Here is a 23,895-nt window from a genome sequence, read left to right as displayed (position 1 = left end):
ATGGGAAAGCTGGTAGAACGGGACCACGGTGTGCTAACTATACCCTAATTGATCTTCAATGGCAATGCAATAATGGTTCTGTATTACACTGAGGGGCAATGGTAGCACAAGTATAGGGCAGCTACAATGGGGTGAGGCTGGTAGAACGGGACCACAGTGTGCTGACTATACCCTAATTGATTTTCAATGGCAATTCTGACAGATAGACGTTCTCTTCAAAGTCCTAGAGTCTGCGGTCTGGCTTTGACAAAACCACAAGCTTCTTGAGAAAGATGTGGTTTGCTTGACCTGTCAGTGACATCGCTCTTCATGGGAAGTGAAACCACTATTCTGTCATTCTGTTCTGAGAGCGACACGACAAACAGAACGTACAGCTGCAGTTTATCATCACCGAGGCATCATAATAGGAAAATAAATAAAAAGAAACTATATGCACATCATTCAGATATTTTATTTAACATCGTGTAATAATATCGCAAGAGTCTACAGTAGACTTTCATGTTAGATTTCGGAACATTTGTTCATTTAGATGGAAAACTATACAAAGCCCAGGGTGTGGAATTCAATATGTTAACAAGGGAACATTATTCAGCAGCTTTCATTGGACTCTGTGAAGCTGAGGGAGTTCATTCTATATAGAGGGGGTGGAATTCAATATGTTAACAAGGGAACATTATTCAGCAGCTTTCATTGGACTCTGTGAAGCTGAGGGAGTTCATTCTATATAGAGGGGGTGGAATTCAATATGTTAACAAGGGAACATTATTCAGCAGCTTTCATTGGACTCTATGAAGCTGAGGGAGTTCATTCTATATAGAGGGGGTGGAATTCAATATGTTAACAAGGGAACATTATTCAGCAGCTTTCATTGGACTCTATGAAGCTGAGGGAGTTCATTCTATATAGAGGGGGTGGAATTCAATATGTTAACAAGGGAACATTATTCAGCAGCTTTCATTGGAATCTATGAAGCTGAGTGAGTCCATTCTGTAAGGTGCAGAGTCACTTCCAATAGGAGCTCGTTTGTTTGACGTCTCATCCGAAGGACGGAGCACAAGGAGGTTCAGTGACTTGCTCAGGGTCACACACACACACAGAAGGAGTCAGTGGCTGAGCCGGGTGATTTGAACCTCCTGGTAACAAGACCCTGTCTCTAACCGCTGGTCCACCATAACACATTTTGCCTCTACTAGGTGGCAGTTTCCGGCTGGCAGTGGTGAGCTTTGAGCTGGCTGGAGAAGGTGAACCCTCCCCCGCAGCGGCCGCAGCGATACGGCTTCTCTCCTGTGTGAAGTCTCCGGTGCTGGCTCAGGGTCCCGGCTCTGGTGAAACACTTCCCGCACCTCTCACACTGATGAGGCTTCTCCCCGGTGTGGGTGGGCTGATGCTTCCTCAGATTCTCCAGCTGGCTGAAGCTCTGCCCGCACGCCCCACACTGGAACGGCTTCTCCCCCGTGTGAGTGCGTCGGTGCTTCTTCAGGTGCTCCCCCTGGCTGAAACTCTTCCCGCAGTCGGAGCAGTGGAACGGTTTCTCTCCTGTGTGGACGCGGAGGTGGTTCCGGAGGTGCTCCAGCTGTCCGAAGCTCTTCTCGCACGCCCCGCAGGGGTACGGTTTCTCTCCCGTGTGGACGCGCCGGTGGGTTCGCAGGCTCCCATAGTGAGCAAAGCTCTTCTCGCAGTCCGGGCACTGGTAAGGGGTCTCCCCAGTGTGGATTCTCCAGTGTTCTTTGAGGTTCCCCAGCTGGGTGAATATCTTCCCGCACTCGCTGCAGCGATAGGGTTTCTCTCCCGTGTGGACGCGCCGGTGGGTTTTGAGGTGCCCGGAGTGAGCGAAGGTCCGTCCGCATTCGGGGCAGCGGTGGGAGGCCGCGGCAGAGAGGTGGGACTCTTTTTCGCTTACCGTGACCTCGATCTCCTCCGAGTCTCCCACTTTCACGGACGCGGGTTCTGGTTCGGAAGCCTCCTCTTTGATCGAGACCAACTCCATCTTTACAAAGAGGAGAAGAGAGAGAGGAGATGTCGATTTAGTGATAGGATTAGAACAGACTTTTTTTTAATGTATTTATAGGGGTGTAACAATTCATTGTGTATTGAAGGATCATTATACTTTCTGACTGAAATGGAATTACATTGTAACTGCAGTTTAATATCACTAGACTGGACTGGAATTACATTGTAACTGCAGTTTAATATCACTAGACTGGACTGGAATTACATTGTAACTGCAGTTTAATATCACTAGACTAGACTGGACTGGAATTACATTGTAACTGCAGTTTAATATCACTAGACTGGACTGGAATTACATTGTAACTGCAGTTTAATATCACTAGACTGGACTGGAATTACATTGTAACTGCAGTTTAATATCACTAGACTGGACTGGAATTACATTGTAACTGCAGTTTAATATCACTAGACTGGACTGGAATTACATTGTAACTGCAGTTTAATATCACTAGACTAGACTGGACTGGAATTACATTGTAACTGCAGTTTAATATCACTAGACTGGACTGGAATTACATTGTAACTGCAGTTTAATATCACTAGACTGGACTGGACTGGAATTACATTGTAACTGCAGTTTAATATCACTAGACTGGACTGGACTGGAATTACATTGTAACTGCAGTTTAATATCACTAGACTAGACTGGACTGGAATTACATTGTAACTGCAGTTTAATATCACTAGACTAGACTGGACTGGAATTACATTGTAACTGCAGTTTAATATCACTAGACTGGACTGGACTGGAATTACATTGTAACTGCAGTTTAATATCACTAGACTGGACTGGACTGGAATTACATTGTAACTGCAGTTTAATATCACTAGACTGGACTGGACTGGAATTACATTGTAACTGCAGTTTAATATCACTAGACTGGACTGGAATTACATTGTAACTGCAGTTTAATATCACTAGACTGGACTGGAATTACATTGTAACTGCAGTTTAATATCACTAGACTGGACTGGACTGGAATTACATTGTAACTGCAGTTTAATATCACTAGACTAGACTGGACTGGAATTACATTGTAACTGCTTCCCTATGCTTTACCAGACCTCTCTGTGCTTTACAATGCTTCCCTATGCTTTACCAGACCTCTCTGTGCTTTACAATGCTTCCCTATGCTTTACCAGACCTCTCTGTGCTTTACAATGCTTCCCTATGCTTTACCAGACCTCTCTGTGCTTTACAATGCTTCCCTATGCTTTACCAGACCTCTCTGTGCTTTACAATGCTTCCCTATGCTTTACCAGACCTCTCAGTGCTTTACAATGCTTCCCTATGCTTTACCAGACTTCTCTGTGCTTTACAATGCTTCCCTATGCTTTACCAGACCTCTCTGTGCTTTACAATGCTTCCCTATGCTTTACCACACCTCTCTGTGCTTTACAATGCTTCCCTGTGCTTTACCAGACCTCTCTGTGCTTTACAATGCTTCCCTATGCTTTACCAGACCTCTCTGTGCTTTACAATGCTTCCCTATGCTTTACCAGACCTCTCTGTGCTTTACAATGCTTCCCTATGCTTTACCAGACCTCTCTGTGCTTTACAATGCTTCCCTATGCTTTACCAGACCTCTCTGTGCTTTACAATGCTTCCCTATGCTTTACCACACCTCTCTGTGCTTTACAATGCTTCCCTGTGCTTTACCAGACCTGTCTGTGCTTTACAATGCTTCCCTATGCTTTACCAGACCTCTCTGTGCTTTACAATGCTTCCCTATGCTTTACCAGACCTCTCTGTGCTTTACAATGCTTCCCTGTGCTTTACCAGACCTCTCTGTGCTTTACAATGCTTCCCTATGCTTTACCAGACCTCTCTGTGCTTTACAATGCTTCCCTATGCTTTACCAGACCTCTCTGTGCTTTACAATGCTTCCCTGTGCTTTACCAGACCTCTCTGTGCTTTACAATGCTTCCCTATGCTTTACCAGACCTCTCTGTGCTTTACAATGCTTCCCTATGCTTTACCAGACCTCTCTGTGCTTTACAATGCTTCCCTATGCTTTACCAGACCTCTCTGTGCTTTACAATGCTTCCCTATGCTTTACCAGACCTCTCTGTGCTTTACAATGCTTCCCTATGCTTTACCAGACCTCTCTGTGCTTTACAATGCTTCCCTATGCTTTACCACACCTCTCTGTGCTTTACAATGCTTCCCTATGCTTTACCAGACCTCTCTGGTAAACTTTTACAAGGGAGTCGGATCAGTACACAAAAGTCAACGTGCAGCGATCACAGTTGCGCATCAAACACGTGTTAACAGAGGCAATAGATTTTGTTCCATAAAAAAGAAACGCACAAAAAAAAAAAAACATTTTTATAAAATTGTGCAATTTTTTATATGAAAATAAATGACTGGCTCTAACGTTAAACGGTGTCAAGGCTCAAATTATATAGGTTAACACAGGTTTCGTGCGTTTGTGGTTGACAAAAAAAAATCCAGGGTATATTTTAATCCCGACAGTTACACGCTTTTGAAATATAAATACCAAAAACAAACAAACAAACTAATAAAACTTAGAAAGTGAAAAAAAAAGTGAGTTTTTTTTATTATTATTTAATCGGCAGCAACAAAAACAGAAACACACGAGACAGGAAACTCAGTCTCGTGTGAGTCAAACACGTCGAAGATTAAAAACAGTTTAAAAAAAAAAAAAAAAAAACGATTGTTATTCACATTTTTTTTTTAAAAAATCATTGTTATAATACCGCATGCATTTGTTTTTACCTTATTTCCTCCCCCTCTTCCCCTCTTTCTCTCTCGCGTTTCCGGTTGTCGGCAAAGGCCTCTGGGACTTCGAGGCGCAAACTAGCCGTGCCGCAATGCCTCTGGGAGTTGTAGTTCTTAAGCGAATCGTCACGTTACTCTTTCACATCTTTCGGTTTATAAACCTTATATTTTAATTGTGACATAAAAACAGACGGGTGTTCAGGCAGAATAAATAATATGTATACCAAGTTTGATAAGAATTAGACCCGCATTTTCACAGAATCTGTTATTCCAAATAACTGATTCAAGCATTCAGAATCCTAAAAGGTATTGACAATGTCGACCCAGGGGACCTGAAAAAAGAAACAAGGACCAGGGGTCACAAGCGGAGATTAGATAAAGGGGCATTCAGAACAGAAAATAGGAGGCACTTCTTTTAACACAGAGAATTGTGAGGGTCTGGAACCAACTCCCCAGTAATGTTGTTGAAGCTGACACCCTGGGATCCTTCAAGAAGCTGCTTGATGAGATTCTGGGATCAATAAGCTACTAACCACCAAACGAGCAAGATGGGCGGAATGGGTCCGCCTCTCGTTTGGAAACTTTCTTGTGTTTAGTGTGACGTATGTGTGGGTACGACCGCCTGCACTACACTCCCTCAACCAGCAGGGGGGAGTTTTGAGTTGGAGGGGAGATAAACACCGTGGCATGCGTTTTACATTGTAGTTTTATTAGAAATGAAAACAAACAGGTGAAAAATAAAAAAAAAGGTTATCCGCATATTTTAAACATAGCAAACAGAAATGACACTTCACAAAAACAAACCCGAAAAATAAGTTAAATATAATTTTATTAAAAGAACAAAATAAAAACAAAGTTACACATTAAAATAAGATTTATAACCACCATGGTACATTTAATTACAGTATTACTGAATTTAAATTTAGTGAGGAATTGGTAAAGGAACAAGCCTGGACTGGACTGAAGGGAGCCCCCTTTCTCTTAGTGGGGTGAGGGAGGGAGGGAGCAGTTCAGTCTCCGTGCCTCAAGCCTGCCCTGGACTGAAGGGAGCCCCCTTTCTCTTAGTGGGGTGAGGGAGGGAGGGAGCAGTTCAGTCTCCGTGCCTCAAGCCTGCCCTGGACTGGAGGGAGCCCCCTTTCTCTTAGTGGGGTGAGGGAGGGAGGGAGCAGTTCAGTCTCCGTGCCTCAAGCCTGCCCTGGACTGGAGGGAGCCCCCTTTCTCTTAGTGGGGTGAGGGAGGGAGGGAGCAGTTCAGTCTCCGTGCCTCAAGCCTGCCCTGGACTGGAGGGAGCCCCCTTTCTCTTAGGGGAGGGTGAGGGAGGGAGGGAGGGAGGGAGCAGTTCAGTCTCCGTGCCTCAAGCCTGCCCTGGACTGGAGGGAGCCCCCTTTCTCTTAGGGGAGGGTGAGGGAGGGAGGGAGGGAGGGAGCAGTTCAGTCTCCGTGCCTCAAGCCTGCCCTGGACTGGAGGGAGCCCCCTTTCTCTTAGTGGTTCAATATAAATGTATAGAAGTTTTAAATTGTCACATGACTTGAATGGAACGTGGACCGCTGTCTGGATGTTAGGATTCACTTGGTGACAATTTAATTAAGATGTGATTCAATTTCTACCTTAGAGAAACGCAAAGCAGGTTAAACACATGAATCATAATTAGAATCATAAGATAACGAACCATCCAAAACTGATCAGAAGTGGTCACGTCCCTCACCCCCCCAAAAATAAAATAAAATAAAATAGCCTTCATTTAAACCTCTTCTCTTTCAAGTACGTGATACTAAACAGCAAGAAATATATAATAAAATCAAACAGCTTGAAGTTCCCTTGATAAATGACTTCCTGTTAAAATATATTTTTGCGACAATACAACTTATACAAAAAAAAAAAACTAAACACACACACGTATATATTTTAAAACAATATGCAACTTCAGAGTATAATTAGCGTCACTTCAAAAAATTTCAGAGGTACTGATGACAGAACTGAGCAATTTCTCCTGTCATGATCATGGTTAATAAAGTAGGTTCTAGGTTCAAGAAATGTTTACAAAGTGGTTCTAGGCTTTCAGGTTCTAGAATGGTTCTAGTCCCCACCCCTTGGTTTTTTAAACCTCACGGGTTCTAGGTTTCATGGTTCTTGTTCTGGGTTCTAGAGTGGAACTATACTAATATCTAAGTGTATTTAAAGTCTAGGGTTCTAGATCAGTCATAAGTTTTGTGCTCTAGACTGTTCTGGACACCATTTTTATAGAGTGGTACTAGTTTATTTTCCCCCCATGTGTAATAATAATGTTCTGTGGTTCTAGATTAGACCTGGGTTTCCTGTTCTAGACTGTTCTGGACACATGGTCATTTTATATAGAGTGGTACTTGTTTTATTTTTGTTTTTTTTTAATTGTAATAAAGTTCTGTAGTTCTAAATTGACCCTAGGATTCCTGTTCTAGACTGCTCCGGATAGACAATCCTTTTTATACAGAGTGGTACTGTTTGTTTTCAATAAAGTTACGTGATTCAACAGTGGCTCTAGGTAGGTTTCTAGTTATGGACGGTTCACGATACATGACATTTGTATTTATTTTTTTTTTACATACAGTGATTCTCGGCTCTTCTGTGGTATTGCCCTAATTCTAAAAAGCCGGTTCACACTTCAATCACAGCGACTCGCTTCGGAGAGCAAATTCAATCCTCTCTCCCTACCAGAGCCGAACGCCTCCAGCATCACACTAACTGCTAGACTGAAGTACGAACCGGACGGACGGACGGACGAGGGGGGGGTTCCGGGGTTCTAGAGACGTTCCGGTTTCCAGGTGTCTCTCAGGCGACCCTGTAGGCCTGCAGGCGTGAGTACTCCTTCCTGCTGGAACGGGACGCCCAGATGAACAGCGAGGCCGCCATGAACTGCAGGGGTGCGGACACCGCGGCCAGCCAGAAGGACCAGCCGTACTCCCCCCGCGGACCCCCGTCCGGCAGCTCCAAGCGGCTGTGCAGCAGCTGCACCCCGGCCACGAAGCACCCGATCGCCCCCAGCGTGCAGAGCCCTGCGGGGGTTAAAAATCACACACACAAAAAACACTGTGAGTGAGGCAGCCCGGTCTGTCACACACACCCCCCCCCAGCGTGCAGCAGTGTGGAGTAGCGGTTAGGGCTCTGGACTCTTGACCGGAGGGTTGTGGGTTCAATCCCAGGTGGGGGACACTGCTGCTGTACCCTTGAGCAAGGTACTTTACCTAGATTGCTCCAGTAAAAACCCAACTGTGTAAATGGGGAATTGTATGTAAAAATAATGTGATATCTTGTAACAATTATAAGTCGCCCTGGATAAGGGCGTCTGCTAAGAAATTAATAATAATAATAATAATAATAATAATAATAATAATAATAATAATAATAATTGACTCAACAAACAAACAAACAGACAGACAGTCAGTGGTTTTCAATTGCAGTGGTTGAGTGCCAGTTAAATTTATATTGTGTTTCTTGGTCAATTCAATATTTCGTTACTTGAAAATTTCTATTCTATTAAATTCTAGCGTTCTTGAATTAATAATAATAATAATAATAATAATAATAATAATAATAATAATAATAATAATAATAATAATAATAATGGGGTCATAGGGTGAGCCTAGCAGATATTGACTTATTTTTAATAACTAAAATGGTATCGTGCTTTTTTTAAGCTAATTTGAAGCGAAACAAAAGCAGACAGACAGACAGACAGACAGACAGACAGACAGCCTCTCGTTTCTGCCTTTTCACCTTCCTCTGAAGGCCTGGGTTCCAGTCTGGGGGGGGAGCTAGGTGGCACAGACAATGAAACTGCTGGTGATCGTGTTAGATTACATTGATATCTTTTCTGTGGGGGGGCACCCCAGTTCTAGGACTCTTACCTGCCAGGAGGTGTAGTACCCCAGTCCCCATGGTGGGGTACATGCTGCGACAGGCACAGGCACACATAGCGATGAGCGCCCCGAAAAACATGAGCCCCAGACTGACGAACGGGAGGAGGAACTGACATCGCCACAGATCTGTGAAAACGCACAGGACAAGGGGGGTCAAGGGACGGACTGACAGACAGACAGACCCCCAGAAACGCGATGCAAGCCTCTGTTAACACACGATGACTCGTTGACCCACGCCCGAGAGACGGAGCACAAGGAGGTTCAGTGACTTGCTCAGGGTCACACACACACACAGGGAGTCAGTGGCTGCTGCAGAGTCACTTCCAATAGGAGCTCGTTTGTTTGACGTCTCATCCTGAAGGACGGAGCACAAGGAGGTTCAGTGACTTGCTCAGGGTCACACACACACACAGGGAGTCAGTGGCTGCTGCAGAGTCACTTCCAATAGGAGCTCGTTTGTTTGACGTCTCATCCTGAAGGACGGAGCACAAGGAGGTTCAGTGTCTTGCTCAGGGTCACACACACACAGGGAGTCAGTGGCTGCTGCAGAGTCACTTCCAAACTTCCAATAGGAGCTCGTTTGTTTGACGTCTCATCCTGAAGGACGGAGCACAAGGAGGTTCAGTGACTTGCTCAGGGTCACACACACACACAGGGAGTCAGTGGCTGCTACAAATACAGAAACCTAATGGAGAACATGTTTGTTTTCATCCCCCCAAACGAGAAGGAATTAACTTTCGCTCAATGTTAAAAAAAAAAACACACCTGAGAATGCTTCAGCTTGGAGAGAGAGGTGCGATTGAACTGGAATGGATTCGTTTTATGGTCATTCCGACTGCCCTGGTCCGTCCCTTTCCATTTCAATCATAATGTAACACTGTAACTGCAATCAAATCACAAAATGACACGATCGCACTTGACTCACAGGTTCTGGTCAGATCCTCTCCGCTGTTGTGGTTTCCCGGTTCCTGGTATTTAGGGGCGAACTGGTTCTGGAGAGAGAAGCTCACACACTGAGTCACCATCTTCGGATCTGAAACGAGAACGAAGTCCAACAAACGATTACACCGAGAAAGACTACAGGAAACGTCGGCCACTGAATTTACACTGAAGACCCTGAGAAAGACTTCTAGTGGAAACGTTTGCCATTGAATTTACACTGAAGACGCTGAGAAAGACTTCTAGTGGAAACGTTAGCCATTGAATTTACACTGAAGACCCTGAGAAAGACTTCTAGTGGAAACGTTTGTCATTGAATTTACACTGAAGACGCTGAGAGAGACTTCTAGTGGAAACGTTTGCCATTGAATTTACACTGAAGACGCTGAGAAAGACTTCTAGTGGAAACGTTTGCCATTGAATTTACACTGAAGACCCTGAGAAAGACTTCTAGTGGAAACGTTTGCCATTGAATTTACGCTGAAGACCCTGAGAAAGACTTCGAGTGGAAACGTTTGTCACTGAATTTACACTGAAGACGCTGAGAAAGACTTCTAGTGGAATCATTGAATTTACACTGAAGACGCTGAGAAAGACTTCTAGTGGAAACGTTTGCCATTGAATTTACACTGAAGACCCTGAGAAAGACTTCTAGTGGAAACGTTTGTCACTGAATTTACACTGAAGACGCTGAGAAAGACTTCTAGTGGAATCATTGAATTTACACTGAAGATGCTGAGAAAGACTTCTAGTGGAAACGTTTGTCACTGAATTTACACTGAAGGCTCCGAGAAAGACTTCTAGTGGAAACGTTTGCCATTGAATTTACACTGAAGACCCTGAGAAAGACTTCTAGTGGAAACGTTTGTCACTGAATTTACACTGAAGACGCTGAGAAAGACTTCTAGTGGAATCATTAAATTTACACTGAAGACACTGAGAAAGACTTCTAGCGGAAACGTCGGCCTCTGAATTTTCTTTGCACTGACCTGGGGAGCGATACCAGTACAGGTCACTGGAAACCACTATGCACCTCTTCCACAGTCCCAGCGTGCCGTTCAGCTTGAAGAGCGTGTCGCTGTAGGCCTTCTCGTCGAACTCGCCCCCCAGAAAGTCCTCCTTCATCTGGCCGAAGTCCGTCGTGCTGTTGTCGGCCCCTGGTGGCAGGCTGTGGTACTCGTACCAGGAGTCCGTGCCGATGGCCGCGGACAGGTACACCGCGGAGAGAAGGCTGAGGACCGAGGCGATCACCAGGGCCGTGGCGAAGCGGTTATCCATGGCCGAACTGGAGGCACCGGGGGGAGAAAAGGGAAAGGAAGGAAGAGCCAAGTCTGTATAAATCTTGAGATGACAGACAGATCTCTGGAGCAGCCCCCCTCTCCAAGACAGCCTAATCTCAGGACCTCTCCGCCTCTTCAAGACCCCCCTGTTTAAACTGTGTGTCTGTGTGTGTGTCTGTCTGTCTGTGTGAGTGTCAGTCTGTCTGTCTGTGTGTGTGTCTGTCTGTCTGTGTGAGTGTCAGTCTGTCTGTCTGTGTGTGTGTCTGTCTGTCTGTGTGAGTGTCAGTCTGTCTGTCTGTGTGTGTGTCTGTCTGTCTGTGTGAGTGTCAGTCTGTCTGTCTGTATGTCTGTCTGTTTGTCTGTCTGTGTCAGTCTGTCTGTCTGTGTGTGTGTGTGTGTGTGTGTGTGTCTGTCTGTGTGTCTGTCTGTGTGTGTGTGTCAGTCTGTGTGTGTGTGTGTGTCTCTCTCTCTGTGTGTGGAACATAAATTATTATTATTATTATTATTATTATTATTATTATTATTTGCAAGGCTGGGAATCAGACTCCCGCTGCACAGCAGTGTGATCCAGTCCTGGTTTCACTAGGAGTTTAATAATAAGACACTCCTGAGCTTGTTAGCTAGACACACTGGGGGCTGATCAAGCTGGTAGTAAAACCTGGACTGGGTGACGCTGCTGTGCAATAGGAGTCCGATTCCCAGCCCTGATGGTATAATGGCGAGGGTGTCTCCATGGAAACCCTGTTTAGACTCTGGATCGCCCCCTCCTGGTCTGCACTGGACTCTCCTGACCTCAGCACCTCGTCACTGGATCCTCAGCTGATGCGCTATCCTTGCACTATTGCACTGCTAATCTGTCACTGTAGATTGAACTCGCTGTGATCCTAACTTGTTGCCTCCTGGTTCATATTGTATTCTAGCAGTGTTATTATTATCAGCACTGTCTGTAAACCGCACTGTGTTTAAATATGAAGCTTGCATTGTAACCCTGTGCTGTGACTCCTGTGCGAGTCGCCTGGGATAAAGCAGGGGTCTGCCAAATTAAATTCGTAACCACTAAAGACATACTTAACCAATTAAAGGGCTGTGTTCAAAAGGTTCGAAGGTCTGTCAGAAGCTTGTTATAAACCTTCCAAGGGGAGCTGACATTATTATTTGTATTGTCGTTATTTTTATAAGCAGAAGTGTTAAAAAGTTGTCAGATTTCACTGTGACTCAACCTGCTTGGAAATAAAGCTCTTAAGTAATCTTGCAGTTATTAAAATCGGCGGCAGGCAATGCCAGCCCGCTGTGTTGCACATCGCATGCCGCATCTGTGACGTGTACACAAGCAACGTGTATTTGTGTTTTGCATTTAAATGCTGAAAAAACATTACTGATCTGTATGACGTATTTTTAAACTGCGTCTGAATGTTATATTCCGTTTATATGGATTACCTGGAAGATCACAGGGACTGTCGATCGAATATTAATAAATCGTGACGTCACCAGGAGATTATGCAAATTAGCACCACCGAAGGTTATAATTTTTCGATTTTTTTTATTTTTTTTTCCGAACCGGAAAACTACAAAGCAATCTGTTAAAGTCACTTTCATTATTCAGCAGCTTTCAGTACTATATCAAAAGACGGTCACGATGAAATTAGCGAGTTTATTTATATATTTATTTATTTTGGCTGCTTTTGGAAAGGCACGTTTTGTTCTCAACCTTTTTTCTTAGTTTTGTTTTGAATGTGCCGTGGTTTTAATTTAAGACCAACATTATTATTATTATTATTATTATTATTATTATTATTATTATTAGTTTACATGTTGATGCAAATTCACCCGAGACTCGTTTATCTAAGTTAACGGTTACTTTATTGTATTTTGGTGTGTTTTATCTTATCGCCGTAGTGATTGAAATAATACCGACACGTCAAAAATATATTTTAATAAAGAGTCTTATTGTGATTTTTAATCTAATTCGCTCAGCAGTCGGGCGTCGATTTAAAAAAAAAAGAAAAACAAGATTATTTATGGTACAGAAAGTCAACGGCTCTTATTTAAAAATAATATATATATATATTGAACTGAAGCGACAATATTTATTTTAAAAGATTATATTTACTCTTTTGTTTTCGCTTTCGGATCAAAATCCCTCCACGCCCTCTTCCGCTTGCTTCCAAAGACGTCTCATGACGTGAGACACAGGAAGCAGGTCGCACGGGTCTCTGGGAGGAGTTGTAGTTCTACAGTGACGTGTTTTTGTAGTCTCTGTCAACAGCAATGGGGTTTCCTACTATAGAGACTTACTCCAAGGCACCCGAGGCCCGCAAATTAAAATTTAAAAAAAAGCATTTCATCCTTTTTTTTTGTTTTTCAATTTGAAGTGCATGAAGGTTTATTTCAGATAGTGCGTGATCGATACTACCTGTCTAACAAGCCCAACCCATTTCAGAGTGGGGTGGAGGAGTGTTCTAATGACGTGTATATATATTGACACGTCAATCACCAAAACCACGCCTACAGCCATTTTAACTGAAATCACATCACTATTAGAAAAAAAAAAAAAAAAGCGACTCTCAAAAAATTAAAGCGACTCCCACTGAAAACAAGCCCAATTCCGCTTGTTATAAGCGGACTTGCCAGCTGTGCCTATAAAAAAGCCTGACTTTGATGCAAGGAGCCTCGGAGCTGGCCAATCACATTAATAGAAGTCAAATGCATATTCATGAGAACGAACCGAATCACACAGTCCAACAGCCAATCAAAATCGACTGACCAGCCGACAAAACTCAAGCTCATTTGGTTTATGACTCGCTAACACCTCGCCCAGCTGAACTCCTTTCCCTTGGGACACTATCACCCTTCCTTAAATGCACTTTACTTGCTCTTATCTGCCCCCTATTTTACTGCATTTAATCCTGTACTTCAGAATACTGTAATCTGCCAAGTGTTTAACCTGTAGTACTTTGTATTTAATCACATCCTGATGTAACTATCACTATTTAATCACATCCTGATGTAACTATCACTATTTAATCACATCCTGATGTAACTATCACTATTTAATCATATCCTGATGTAACTATCACTATTATCTGCTGTATTATTGAATTGCGGTTTGTCACACTTGAACAAAAGTTATTGTATTTCTTGCTCTTATTGTATTACTTGTATTGTAACACTTGAAATGTTTTTGCTTACGATTGTAAGTCGCCCTGGATAAGGGCGTCTGCTAAGAAATAAATAATAATAATAATAATAATAATAATAATAATAATAATAATAATAATATCGATTTTTTATACATAAAAAACAAACAAACAAAAATCTGTACAACTAAATACGTTTATTGTTAAACATTTATAATTGTATTTTTCTTTCTTTCTTTCTTTCTTTCTTTCTTTCTTTCTTTCTTTATTATAATAATGTATTATTATTTTATTGTATGTATTTATTTTTTTAATAAGATCTTTGACTCGTTTGGAAAAATGTTTTGGGGGGGGGGGATGGGGGGGGGGGGGGGGGGGATGGGGGGATGGGGGGATGGGGGGGGGGGACTCCAGCCGACAGGTGGCGCAAACGCGCAGTCAACTTCAGAGTTCTGTGCTAGTTTAAGATGTTTGTATCTATGGTCCCGGACGCGTGTAATCTACGAACGAGGAAGAACTCTCTCCTCTCTCACACGTGTGCGCATTTCTGCAGCAGTTTTCAATCACACGCAAGCATCGCTTCATTTTTTTAAAAATAAAAGCATCCCATAATTCACACAGCAATGTCGAGGCGCAGCCAAAGAACCAAACCCGAACCGGTCCCGCCTCAGATTTCGGAACCGCCGACTGGAGTCGAGCTGGACCCGGAGGCAACAGCGACCCGAACCAGGTCTGGCCGCCGCAGCCGGGTCCAGATCACGCTGCCAGCCGCCTCGGAGGTACCAGAACCCGGGCGAACTCCCACCGCCGCTACCAAAACCCGCAGCCGAAAATCGGTTCGCGTTTTTGAGATTAGGAGCGACGCCGGAGCGGATCCGGATCGCGATGTTATGGATGATAAAACCGAAGTGGCGTCGGATTTAAACGAGCCGGTTCGGGCGGAGACGGCGGAATCTACCGAGGACCAAAAAACCGATGGGATCGAGGTTCAAGTGAAAAAACCGCAAACGGAGCCTCATGACTTATCCGTGACGAAAGACGCGACTCCGACAAGCGATGCTAATGTTATTATTAATAACGAGGCGATTAAGCCGGCTCCCGAACCGACAGTGGATAAAAACACGCGTGATATTAACGGTCCCGGAAAATCCGTGGCGAGTGACAAAGAGAACGTCAGCGGCGGTTCTTCAAAGAGAATAAAGTTGGACGGGCGGACCGCTGACGGTAAACCCCCGACTGGATCCGAACCGAACCGGCTGTTGGTTCCGTTAGGGAAACCCAAATCTGGAAGAATCTGGAAAGAGCGTCACAAAAAAAGGTAAATCAATTTATAATAATAGTAATAATAAATAATAATAATAATAATTGCACAGCAGTGTGATCCAGTCCTGGTTTCACTAGGAGTTTAATAATAAGACACACCTGAGCTTGTTAGCTAGACACACTGGGGCTGATCAAGCTGGTAGTAAAACCTGGACTGGATCACACTGCTGTGGAATAGGAGTCGGATTTCTGTAGGTTGATGCAATGCTTTTGGCCATAGCTGTAGTTCGTTCTGTGTGTCTGTCTCTCTGTCTCTCTCTGTCTGTCTCTCTCTCTCTCTGTTTTTGCCTCTGTCGGTCTGTCTCTCTTTCTTCTGCCTGTCTCTCTCTTTCTTCTGCCTGTCTCTCTCTCTCCCTCTCTGTCTATCTATAGCTCTCTATCTCCTCTCTCTATCTATCTGATAGATAGATAGATAGATAGCTATAAATCGAGAATCTGTTTTGTGTTTTGTTTAAAACATTAACACAGATGTCGCTTGCCAGGTTTTCGAACATGGTGAACGATAAGCCTCTGCGAACCTCCTGGGAGAAGAAAATGAACGCCAAGAAGGAGAAGAAACTCACCAAGGATTTAGCCAATCAGCTGAAGGGAGACAAAGCCAAAGAGAAAGAGGTAAGAGGAGGCTGGCAGCTCCCAGCGCTTCAAGAAAAGGAGGTTCAAATCACCCGACGCTGTGTGTGTGTGTGTGTGTGTGTGTGTGTGTGATATCTACAGTATATAGACACTGTGTGTGTGTGTGTGTGTGTGTGATATCTACAGTATATAGACACTGTGTGTGTGTGTGTGTGTGTGTGTGTGTGATATCTACAGTATATAGACACTGTGTGTGTGTGTGTGTGTGTGTGTGATATCTACAGTATATAGACACTGTGTGTGTGTGTGTGTGTGTGTGATATCTACAGTATATAGACACTGTGTGTGTGTGTGTGTGTGTGTGTGTGTGTGTGTGTGTGATATCTACAGTATATAGACACTGTGTGTGTGTGTGTGTGTGTGTGTGATATCTACAGTATATAGACACTGTGTGTGTGTGTGTGTGTGTGTGTGTGTGATATCTACAGTATATAGACACTGTGTGTGTGTGTGTGTGTGTGTGTGTGTGTGTGATATCTACAGTATATAGACACTGTGTGTGTGTGTGTGTGTGTGTGTGTGTGTGTGTGATATCTACAGTATATAGACACTGTGTGTGTGTGTGTGTGTGATATCTACAGTATATAGAAACACTCTCTGTGATTAATTTTCTACCAGGACAAGAGAAAACGAAGGGAGGAGAATCTCAAAAGAAAGGAGGAAAACGAAAGAAAGTCTGAAATTGTGCAAGTGGTGAGTATCATTTTATTTGTGTTTTCATATTTATATATCTATATGTGTCTCTATCTATCTTATCCATCTGTCTGTCTATCTCTCTATCTGATCTATCTTATTGATCTTATCTGTCTGTCTTATCTATCTATCTATCTGTGATCTATCTATCTTGTCTGCCTGCCTGTCTGTCTGCCTGTCTGCCTGGCTGCCTGTCTGTCTGCCTGTCTGTCTGTCTGCCTGGCTGCCTGTCTGTCTATCTTTATCTGTCAGTCTTTATCTATCTGATCTATCTGTCTATCTATCCATCTGTCTGTCTGTCTATCTATCTTGTCTGTCTGCCTGTCTGTCTGTCTGCCTGTCTGTCAGTCTTTATCTATCTGATCTATCTGTCTATCTATCTGTCTGTCTATCTATCTTTGTCTGTCTGCCTCCCTGTCTGTCTGTCTGCCTCCCTGTCTGTCTGTCTGTCTGTCTGTCAGTCTTTATCTATCTGATCTATCCATCTGTCTGTCTGTCTGTCTGTCTGTCTGCCTGTCTGTCTGTCTGTCTGTGTAGAGAGCTGCTTGTCTGATCTGTGATGAAGCAGGATGTTCTGTAGTTATTAAGGGCATGTAAACAGTGCGTTCAGTATTTTGCAGTTGCCTGCGATCGCTTGAGCACAGCCAGGTTATCGGTAAGCCGCAGGGAGGAGAGGGGAGGGGGAACGAGAGCGATTTCATTTCAAACATGTTGTTCTTTTTTCGTGCCTTCCCTTCTAGATCCGAAACCCGGCCAAGATGAAACGCATGAAGAGGAAGCAGCTGCGACGGATTGAGAAACGAGACACCCTCCTCCTCCTCCAGAAAAACAAGAACAAAGCGGAACCCAAGAGTGGCCGGCCCAGGGCTCCGGGGAAGGCTAAGACTGGTGCACCCGAGCACACCGAGTGACCCCCCCCACCCCCCACCCCCCGGGGTGTTGCTAGGAGACGGAGGAATCATTCCGTTCCAGGGAGCTGTTTTTTCAGTTGGGCCGGCAACTCTCTCGTTCCCTCTGTCTGTGTGTCTCTCTGTTTCTCTCTCTCTGTTTCCTCTCTCTCTTTCTCTCTGTTTCTTCTCTCTGTTTCTTCTTTCTCTTTCTTTCTCTCTCCTGTTTCTTCTGTCTTCTCTCTGTGTCTGTCTCTCTCTCTCTTTCTATTTCTTCTCTCTCTCTTCTCTCTTCTCTGTTTCTTCTCTCTTCTGTCTCTCTCTCTCTATTTTTTCTCTCTCTGTTCTCTCTTTCTCTCCTCTGTTTCTTCTCTCCTCTCTCTCTCTCTCTCTCTCTCTCTCTCTCTCTCTCTCTCTCTCTATTTCTTCTCTCTCTCTGTTCTCTCTGTTTCTTCTCTCTTCTGTCTCTCTCTCTCTCTCTCTCTCTCTCTCTGTCTGTCTCTCTCTCTCTCAATTCAATTCAATTCAATTCAAATTGGCTTTATTGGCATGACAATAAAAAGAATTGTGTTGCCAAAGCACATACATGGCATAACCAACTCAAATATACAGACAAATAATTTTTCTTAATACTAACAGTATCCCTCCTCCCTCTATATTAATACAGTAAACAGAATCCCTCCCTTCCCCTCTATATCAAACAGTACCCCCTTCCCCCCTCTATATTAAACAGAATCCCCCCTCCCTCCCTCTATTAAACAGAATCCCCCCTCCCTCCCTCTATTAAACAGAATCCCCCCTCCCTCAATTAAACAATACCCCCTCCCTCCCTCCCTCTCTCTCTGTCTGTCTCTCTCTCTCTCTCTCTCTCTCTCTCTCTCTCTCTCTCTCTCTCAGAGACACTGTTTGTGTGTAGGATGTCTCTCTCATTATATTCTTAACCACAGACACAGACGAGGACAGGTGAAGCCTTTCATCGCACCAACTAACCCATCCTACATTACGATAGCAACTTTCTATTGATTAGTCCGTCCAACTGAAAGGTGAGAGACGTCATCTCCTGCAGCTGGGACGAGAGGGGATGTGAAACTCGATTCTCTGTCACGCGTTCTATTCAGAAGAACGTCCCGCAGAGACCTGACCGATCCGTACCGAAGCCCGCCTTACAGCCGCGTGTCCGTCTGAAACGGGACTCAGTGACTCGGTCAGATCTGTACGTGTTCCCTTACCTGTGAAATAAATAAAAAAACAACAGCATTTTCTTTTTTGATTTGTTTGCATTTCTGAAATGTAACGGGACTGTGGGCTGGCTGGAACTCCCTGTTCTGTCGATTTGGGATGTGTTGTGATCAACGCAAGGAAAGAAGCAGCGAAAGAGGAGTCTCGGGCTTCTTGTTTTCCAGTCCGGATCAGTGTAGTTTTATTGAAGATAACAGCAGTTTGCAGGTATCCTCTCTCCAAGCATGCATCAGAGTGATACAAAAAACACAGCATTTTCCTGTTTAAATGTGGTTTCATGTTTTTCCTTAAAACTAATCACAAAAGAACACAGATTTTTTTTTACAATTATTATTAGTTTATTTATCAGACGCCTTTATCCAAGGCGACTGACAGAGACTAGGGTGTGTGAACTATGCATCAGCTGCAGAGTCACTTACAACTACGTCTCACCAGAAAGACGGAGCACAAGGAGGTGAAGTGACTTGCTCAGGGTCACACAATGAGTCAGTGTCTGAGGTGGGATTTGAACCGGGGACCGCCTGGTTACAAGCCCTTTTCTTTAACCACTGGACCACACAGCCTCCTACAATCCTTACATCAAAAGATTCACATCCTACAGGGTCTGTGCATCTAATTTCAAACGCTATCTTGTCCTTCCTAAATTGAACTCTCTGGGACACCTCTTACAGGAGACGATAGTTACTAGATGTGAGGTCTAATCAGTTTACTTATTTCTAAATAAATGTGTTCCTGCAGGAAGGAGGTTGTGTCTCTGTGTTAAACAGTTTGCTGGTGTGAAGGTTTGAGGAGGGGGGAGATGGAGGGAGGAGAGGGGTGGGAGGAGAGAGGGAGAGAGGGAGGGAGGAGATGATGAAAGGGGGAGAGGGAGGGGGTGCAGGATGTTGTGAGAAACATGCTTGGGTAGATGTATCTGATTACAGAAACATGCTTGGGTAGATGTATCTGATTACAGAAACATGCTTGGGTAGATGTATCTGATTACAGAAACATGCTTGGGTAGATGTATCTGATTACAGAAACATGCTTGGGTAGATGTATCTGATTACAGAAACATGCTTGGGTAGATGTATCTGATTACAGAAACATGCTTGGGTAGATGTATCTGATTACAGAAAGCCTATTTATGTGTATTTTGGCCATGTTGTTATTGGAAGTATATTTTATAGTTGTGTGTGTGTGTGTGTGTGTGTGTATATATATATATATATATATATATATATATATATAAAGATTGAATGAACTTTCCACTAGCAGTGGTAACGACAGCAGGATGTTGAAAGTGAAAGCACGTCGACCGATTTCTTAGAAGTCAGCTGATTTTTCATCCATCTTGATCGCGCACGCTCACACACACACAGACTGAGACAGACTCACGCACACACACACACACACACAGAGACTGAGACAGACTCACGCATACACACACACACAGACTTAGGCAGACAGACAGACTTAGGCAGACTCATACAGACAGACACACAGACTTAGGCAGATAGGCAGACTCATACATACAGACACACACATAAACACACACACTGAGGCAGGCAAACAGACAGACGGACTGAGACAGACTAACATACACACTCAGAAAGACAGACAGACAGCCAGCCTCAGACACACAGGCAGACAGACAGACTCAGACAGACAGACACTCAGACAGGCACACACACACACACTGAGACAGACAGACGGACTGAGACAGACTCACATACACTCCGAAAGACAGACACACAGCCTCAGACAGACACACATACACACACTGAGACAGACAGACGGACTCGGACAGACACTGAGACAGACAGACAACTTCCCTACGACATTTGAAGACCCTGAAAAGGATCCTTCTAGTGGAAAGAGTCACTCAGTGTTAGCTGCTTGTAGCTTTTCTTAATATTGCCTTGCCTGCGTGTTTTATTGTGGGTTAATGGAACAGGCTGCTGAAAACGAAAGCACTTTGCTATTTGGCAACGGCGACCGATTTCTTAAAAGTCAGGTGATTATTCATCCATCCGTCCCCCAACCACTCGCACGCACACACACACACAGACTGAGACAGACTCACGCACGCACACACACACACACACACACACACACACACACACGGAACTTCCCAGCACACACCATAAACAAGGACTGGTTTATTCCCCTTTTAATTGTGCCAGAGAAAATATAACCATACACAGCAACGAGACTGAAAAACACCAAACCGATGAGCTGCCCTGGGGGTTACCAGCTCGAGAAATCACCTTGCGGACTTAACCCCTTACCTGCCTGGCTTTCGCTAAACCCAATAGGTACCATTCGAGGGGCAGGCTGCTTTGTAAATATATATATATATATATAAATCGCAGTGCTCAGCAAAACAGAGAATTCGAAAGAACCCGAATGCCCCTTCAAGCTTCGGTCTTCTGTGCCGTGGTTAGAATGAGGAGACAGTGAGCGATATTAAATGCTGTGAAACAATACCATAATGCATTATATTATATTGATAATGCTAAAGAGGTGTTTACCTGAATGTGACATATGTACCCTTATAAAAAGTTCCCCACAGTAAAAGCATAGGGAAGCATTGTAAAGCACAGAGAGGTCTGGTAAAGCATAGGGAAGCATTGTAAAGCACAGAGAGGTCTGGTAAAAAATAGGGAAGCATTGTAAAGCACAGAGAGGTCTGGTAAAGCATAGGGAAGCATTGTAAAGCACAGAGAGGTCTGGTAAAGCAAAGGGAAGCATTGTAAAGCACAGAGACGTCTGGTAAAGCAAAGGGAAGCATTGTAAAGCACAGAGACGTCTGGTAAAGCAAAGGGAAGCATTGTAAAACACAGAGAGGTGTGGTAAAGCATAGGGAAGCATTGTAAAGCACAGAGAGGTCTGGTAAAGCAAAGGGAAGCATTGTAAAGCACAGAGACGTCTGGTAAAGCAAAGGGAAGCATTGTAAAGCACAGAGAGGTCTGGTAAAGCATAGGGAAGCATTGTAAAGCACAGAGGTCTGGTAAAGCATAGGGAAGCATTGTAAAGCACAGACAGGTCTGGTAAAGCATAGGGAAGCATTGTAAAGCACAGAGAGGTCTGGTAAAGCATAGGGAAGCATTGTAAAGCACAGAGAGGTCTGGTAAAGCATAGGGAAGCATTGTAAAGCACAGAGAGGTCTGGTAAAGCATAGGGAAGCATTGTAAAGCACAGAGAGGTCTGGTAAAGCATAGGGAAGCATTGTAAAGCACAGAGAGGTCTGGTAAAGCCTATTCAAATACAAAGTGGCAAAGCATGTTAGACTTTGGTACACGCATTTTAATAACCATGGGCGCAACATGGTCACAGTGCAAAAACGTCGTGCGAAAGCACCGTGGTATCCAGGTTTGCTGATGATGATGAGAGTTGGCTTCGCTTCAGGGACTTCCCGGTTTGCTGTAGGCTATATAAGAAGAAACTGAAACGAGCCGCTATCAGAAGAAACAGACCAGAGAGAGAGAGAGAGAGAGAGAATGGAGTTCTGTCGTGTGCAACAAACCCAGGTATGTTTTGAATTCTCTGCTGTAATTACTGTGATGAAACCGAGACGGGTTACGTTCACACAAGGCGTTTCTTCTCATTTTAAACCGGGTTTAAGTGAATAAAGTTTCTCTCTCTCTCTCTCTCTCTCTCTCTCTCTCTCTCTCTCTCTCTCTCTCTCTCTCTCTCTCTCTCTCTGATTTTAATTAAAGATCGTATTTTGAGAATTGCTGAGAATCCGCTGTCAAAGCTTTTCCTTCTTCAGCCCGGGTTAAGAAATAGATTTTAAAATGTATATTTAATATATATATATACATATTCGTATCTGTTTTTTTAATAAAAGGCTGATATCCGGTGTTCTGTATGCTGTAGTTTTAATTTTATGCGAGCCGATTCGTTTCCTGTTTATCGTTTTAGTATTGTTATTTTTTTTCTAATGGACAGGTTTTTTTCCAGTACTTTTAAACGGTTTAAGAAGAGTTTTGACGCGAGTTGGTCTTTGTTTGGGAGTTGTAAATGTAAAAAGACATTTGATAATTTATGAAGAGAACGAGAATAAAAAATAAGATTTTAATGGACGATCGCTCAACAAAAAGCAGCCTTGCCAATTGTAAAACCTACGCTTGAAAAATGTATGTTTGTCACAGAGAGATAGACAGATAGATAGATAGACTGATCGATTAAACAAAATTAATGCACGTCAATTAAGTTAATAATGTACAATACAGCCGTTCAAGTCATTTTTCTATAGTTTTAGATACAAACGCTGTCGGTTGCCGCACAGAAGCGAGTGAAAACACTCAATAAACGAGTCAAATTCCACTCTCAGAAGTAATAAATACATAAAACATACCGGTACAAACGTCCCTTTTTCAAAATTAATAAAATTATATATATATATATATATATATATATATATATATATATATATATATATATATATAGATAGGTAGATAGATAGATATAGATAGATTATTCATTTTTAATACAAATAGTTTTCGTTTTGCTTTCGTTTTGACCGCATCGTGCTTGCATTTACAAAACACTGAAAACAAAAATACCCTTTTTCATTGCAGCTACGCGTTTTATTTTAATCAGCCTGCAGGCGGAAACCCCCGTGCTTAAAAAAACAAAAACAACAGTTCAGTTTCTTTGTGGTAATTAAAAAAAAAAACGGACTTCTCATTTAAACCTATGCGCGGGCAGGGCTGTGTAGCGCTGCGGGGTCGACAGGGGGCGCCGCATCACCTATACATACAAGCAAAGAATACAATAGCCGTACGAAAACTCTTGGTAGATAATTGCGGCCCCTGGCGTCTAAATATAGCACTACATCACAGTACGCTGGTAATATTTTCCAAGCGATTCCTCGATTCTTCCATTAGTAGGTCGGTCTGTCCTTGACTTTAGACGGTTTTTTTTTTTCTGTGTTTTATTAGTGTTTACGGTTATTTGTTTATGGTTTTGAACTATGTTTGTGGTGTTTACAGTTTTATTGTGTAGTTTATTTAGCAGACGCCTTTATCCAAGGCGTCTTACAGAGACTAGGGTGTGTGAACTATGCATCAGCTGCAGAGTCACTTACAACTACGCCTCACCCGAAAGACGGAGCACAAGGAGGTGAAG

The 23,895-nt window shown here is 43.4% G+C and overlaps 3 protein-coding genes across 3 annotated transcripts; 1 reads left to right on the top strand and 2 right to left on the bottom strand.

Moving 5' to 3' along the window:
* Positions 1-425: 425 nt before the first annotated feature.
* Positions 426-4,869, bottom strand: LOC117410164 (zinc finger protein 239-like). Its single transcript, XM_034016613.3, has 2 exons — positions 4,751-4,869; positions 426-1,987 (listed from the first exon to the last, which is right to left on the bottom strand). Exon 2 carries the CDS (start codon positions 1,985-1,987, stop codon positions 1,190-1,192), a length of 798 nt encoding a protein of 265 aa, XP_033872504.3. The 5' UTR covers positions 4,751-4,869; the 3' UTR covers positions 426-1,189.
* A 2,247-nt stretch (positions 4,870-7,116) lies between these two features.
* LOC117966724 (claudin domain-containing protein 1-like) lies at positions 7,117-13,085 on the bottom strand. The gene is made up of 5 exons (XM_059021892.1): positions 12,979-13,085; positions 10,578-10,873; positions 9,575-9,682; positions 8,638-8,775; positions 7,117-7,785 (listed from the first exon to the last, which is right to left on the bottom strand). Exons 2-5 carry the CDS (start codon positions 10,864-10,866, stop codon positions 7,562-7,564), a joined length of 759 nt encoding a protein of 252 aa, XP_058877875.1. The 5' UTR covers positions 10,867-10,873; positions 12,979-13,085; the 3' UTR covers positions 7,117-7,561.
* A 1,386-nt stretch (positions 13,086-14,471) lies between these two features.
* LOC117410133 (coiled-coil domain-containing protein 86-like) lies at positions 14,472-18,798 on the top strand. The gene is made up of 4 exons (XM_034913508.2): positions 14,472-15,323; positions 15,811-15,940; positions 16,580-16,654; positions 17,395-18,798. Exons 1-4 carry the CDS (start codon positions 14,629-14,631, stop codon positions 17,563-17,565), a joined length of 1,071 nt encoding a protein of 356 aa, XP_034769399.2. The 5' UTR covers positions 14,472-14,628; the 3' UTR covers positions 17,566-18,798.
* Positions 18,799-23,895: the final 5,097 nt, after the last annotated feature.

Source organism: Acipenser ruthenus, unplaced genomic scaffold (genome assembly GCF_902713425.1).
Source record: "Acipenser ruthenus unplaced genomic scaffold, fAciRut3.2 maternal haplotype, whole genome shotgun sequence".
Lineage (NCBI taxonomy): Eukaryota > Metazoa > Chordata > Actinopteri > Acipenseriformes > Acipenseridae > Acipenser > Acipenser ruthenus.
The sequence above is the reverse complement of the archived record's forward strand: the minus strand, read 5'-3'. Positions and strand labels throughout refer to the sequence as shown.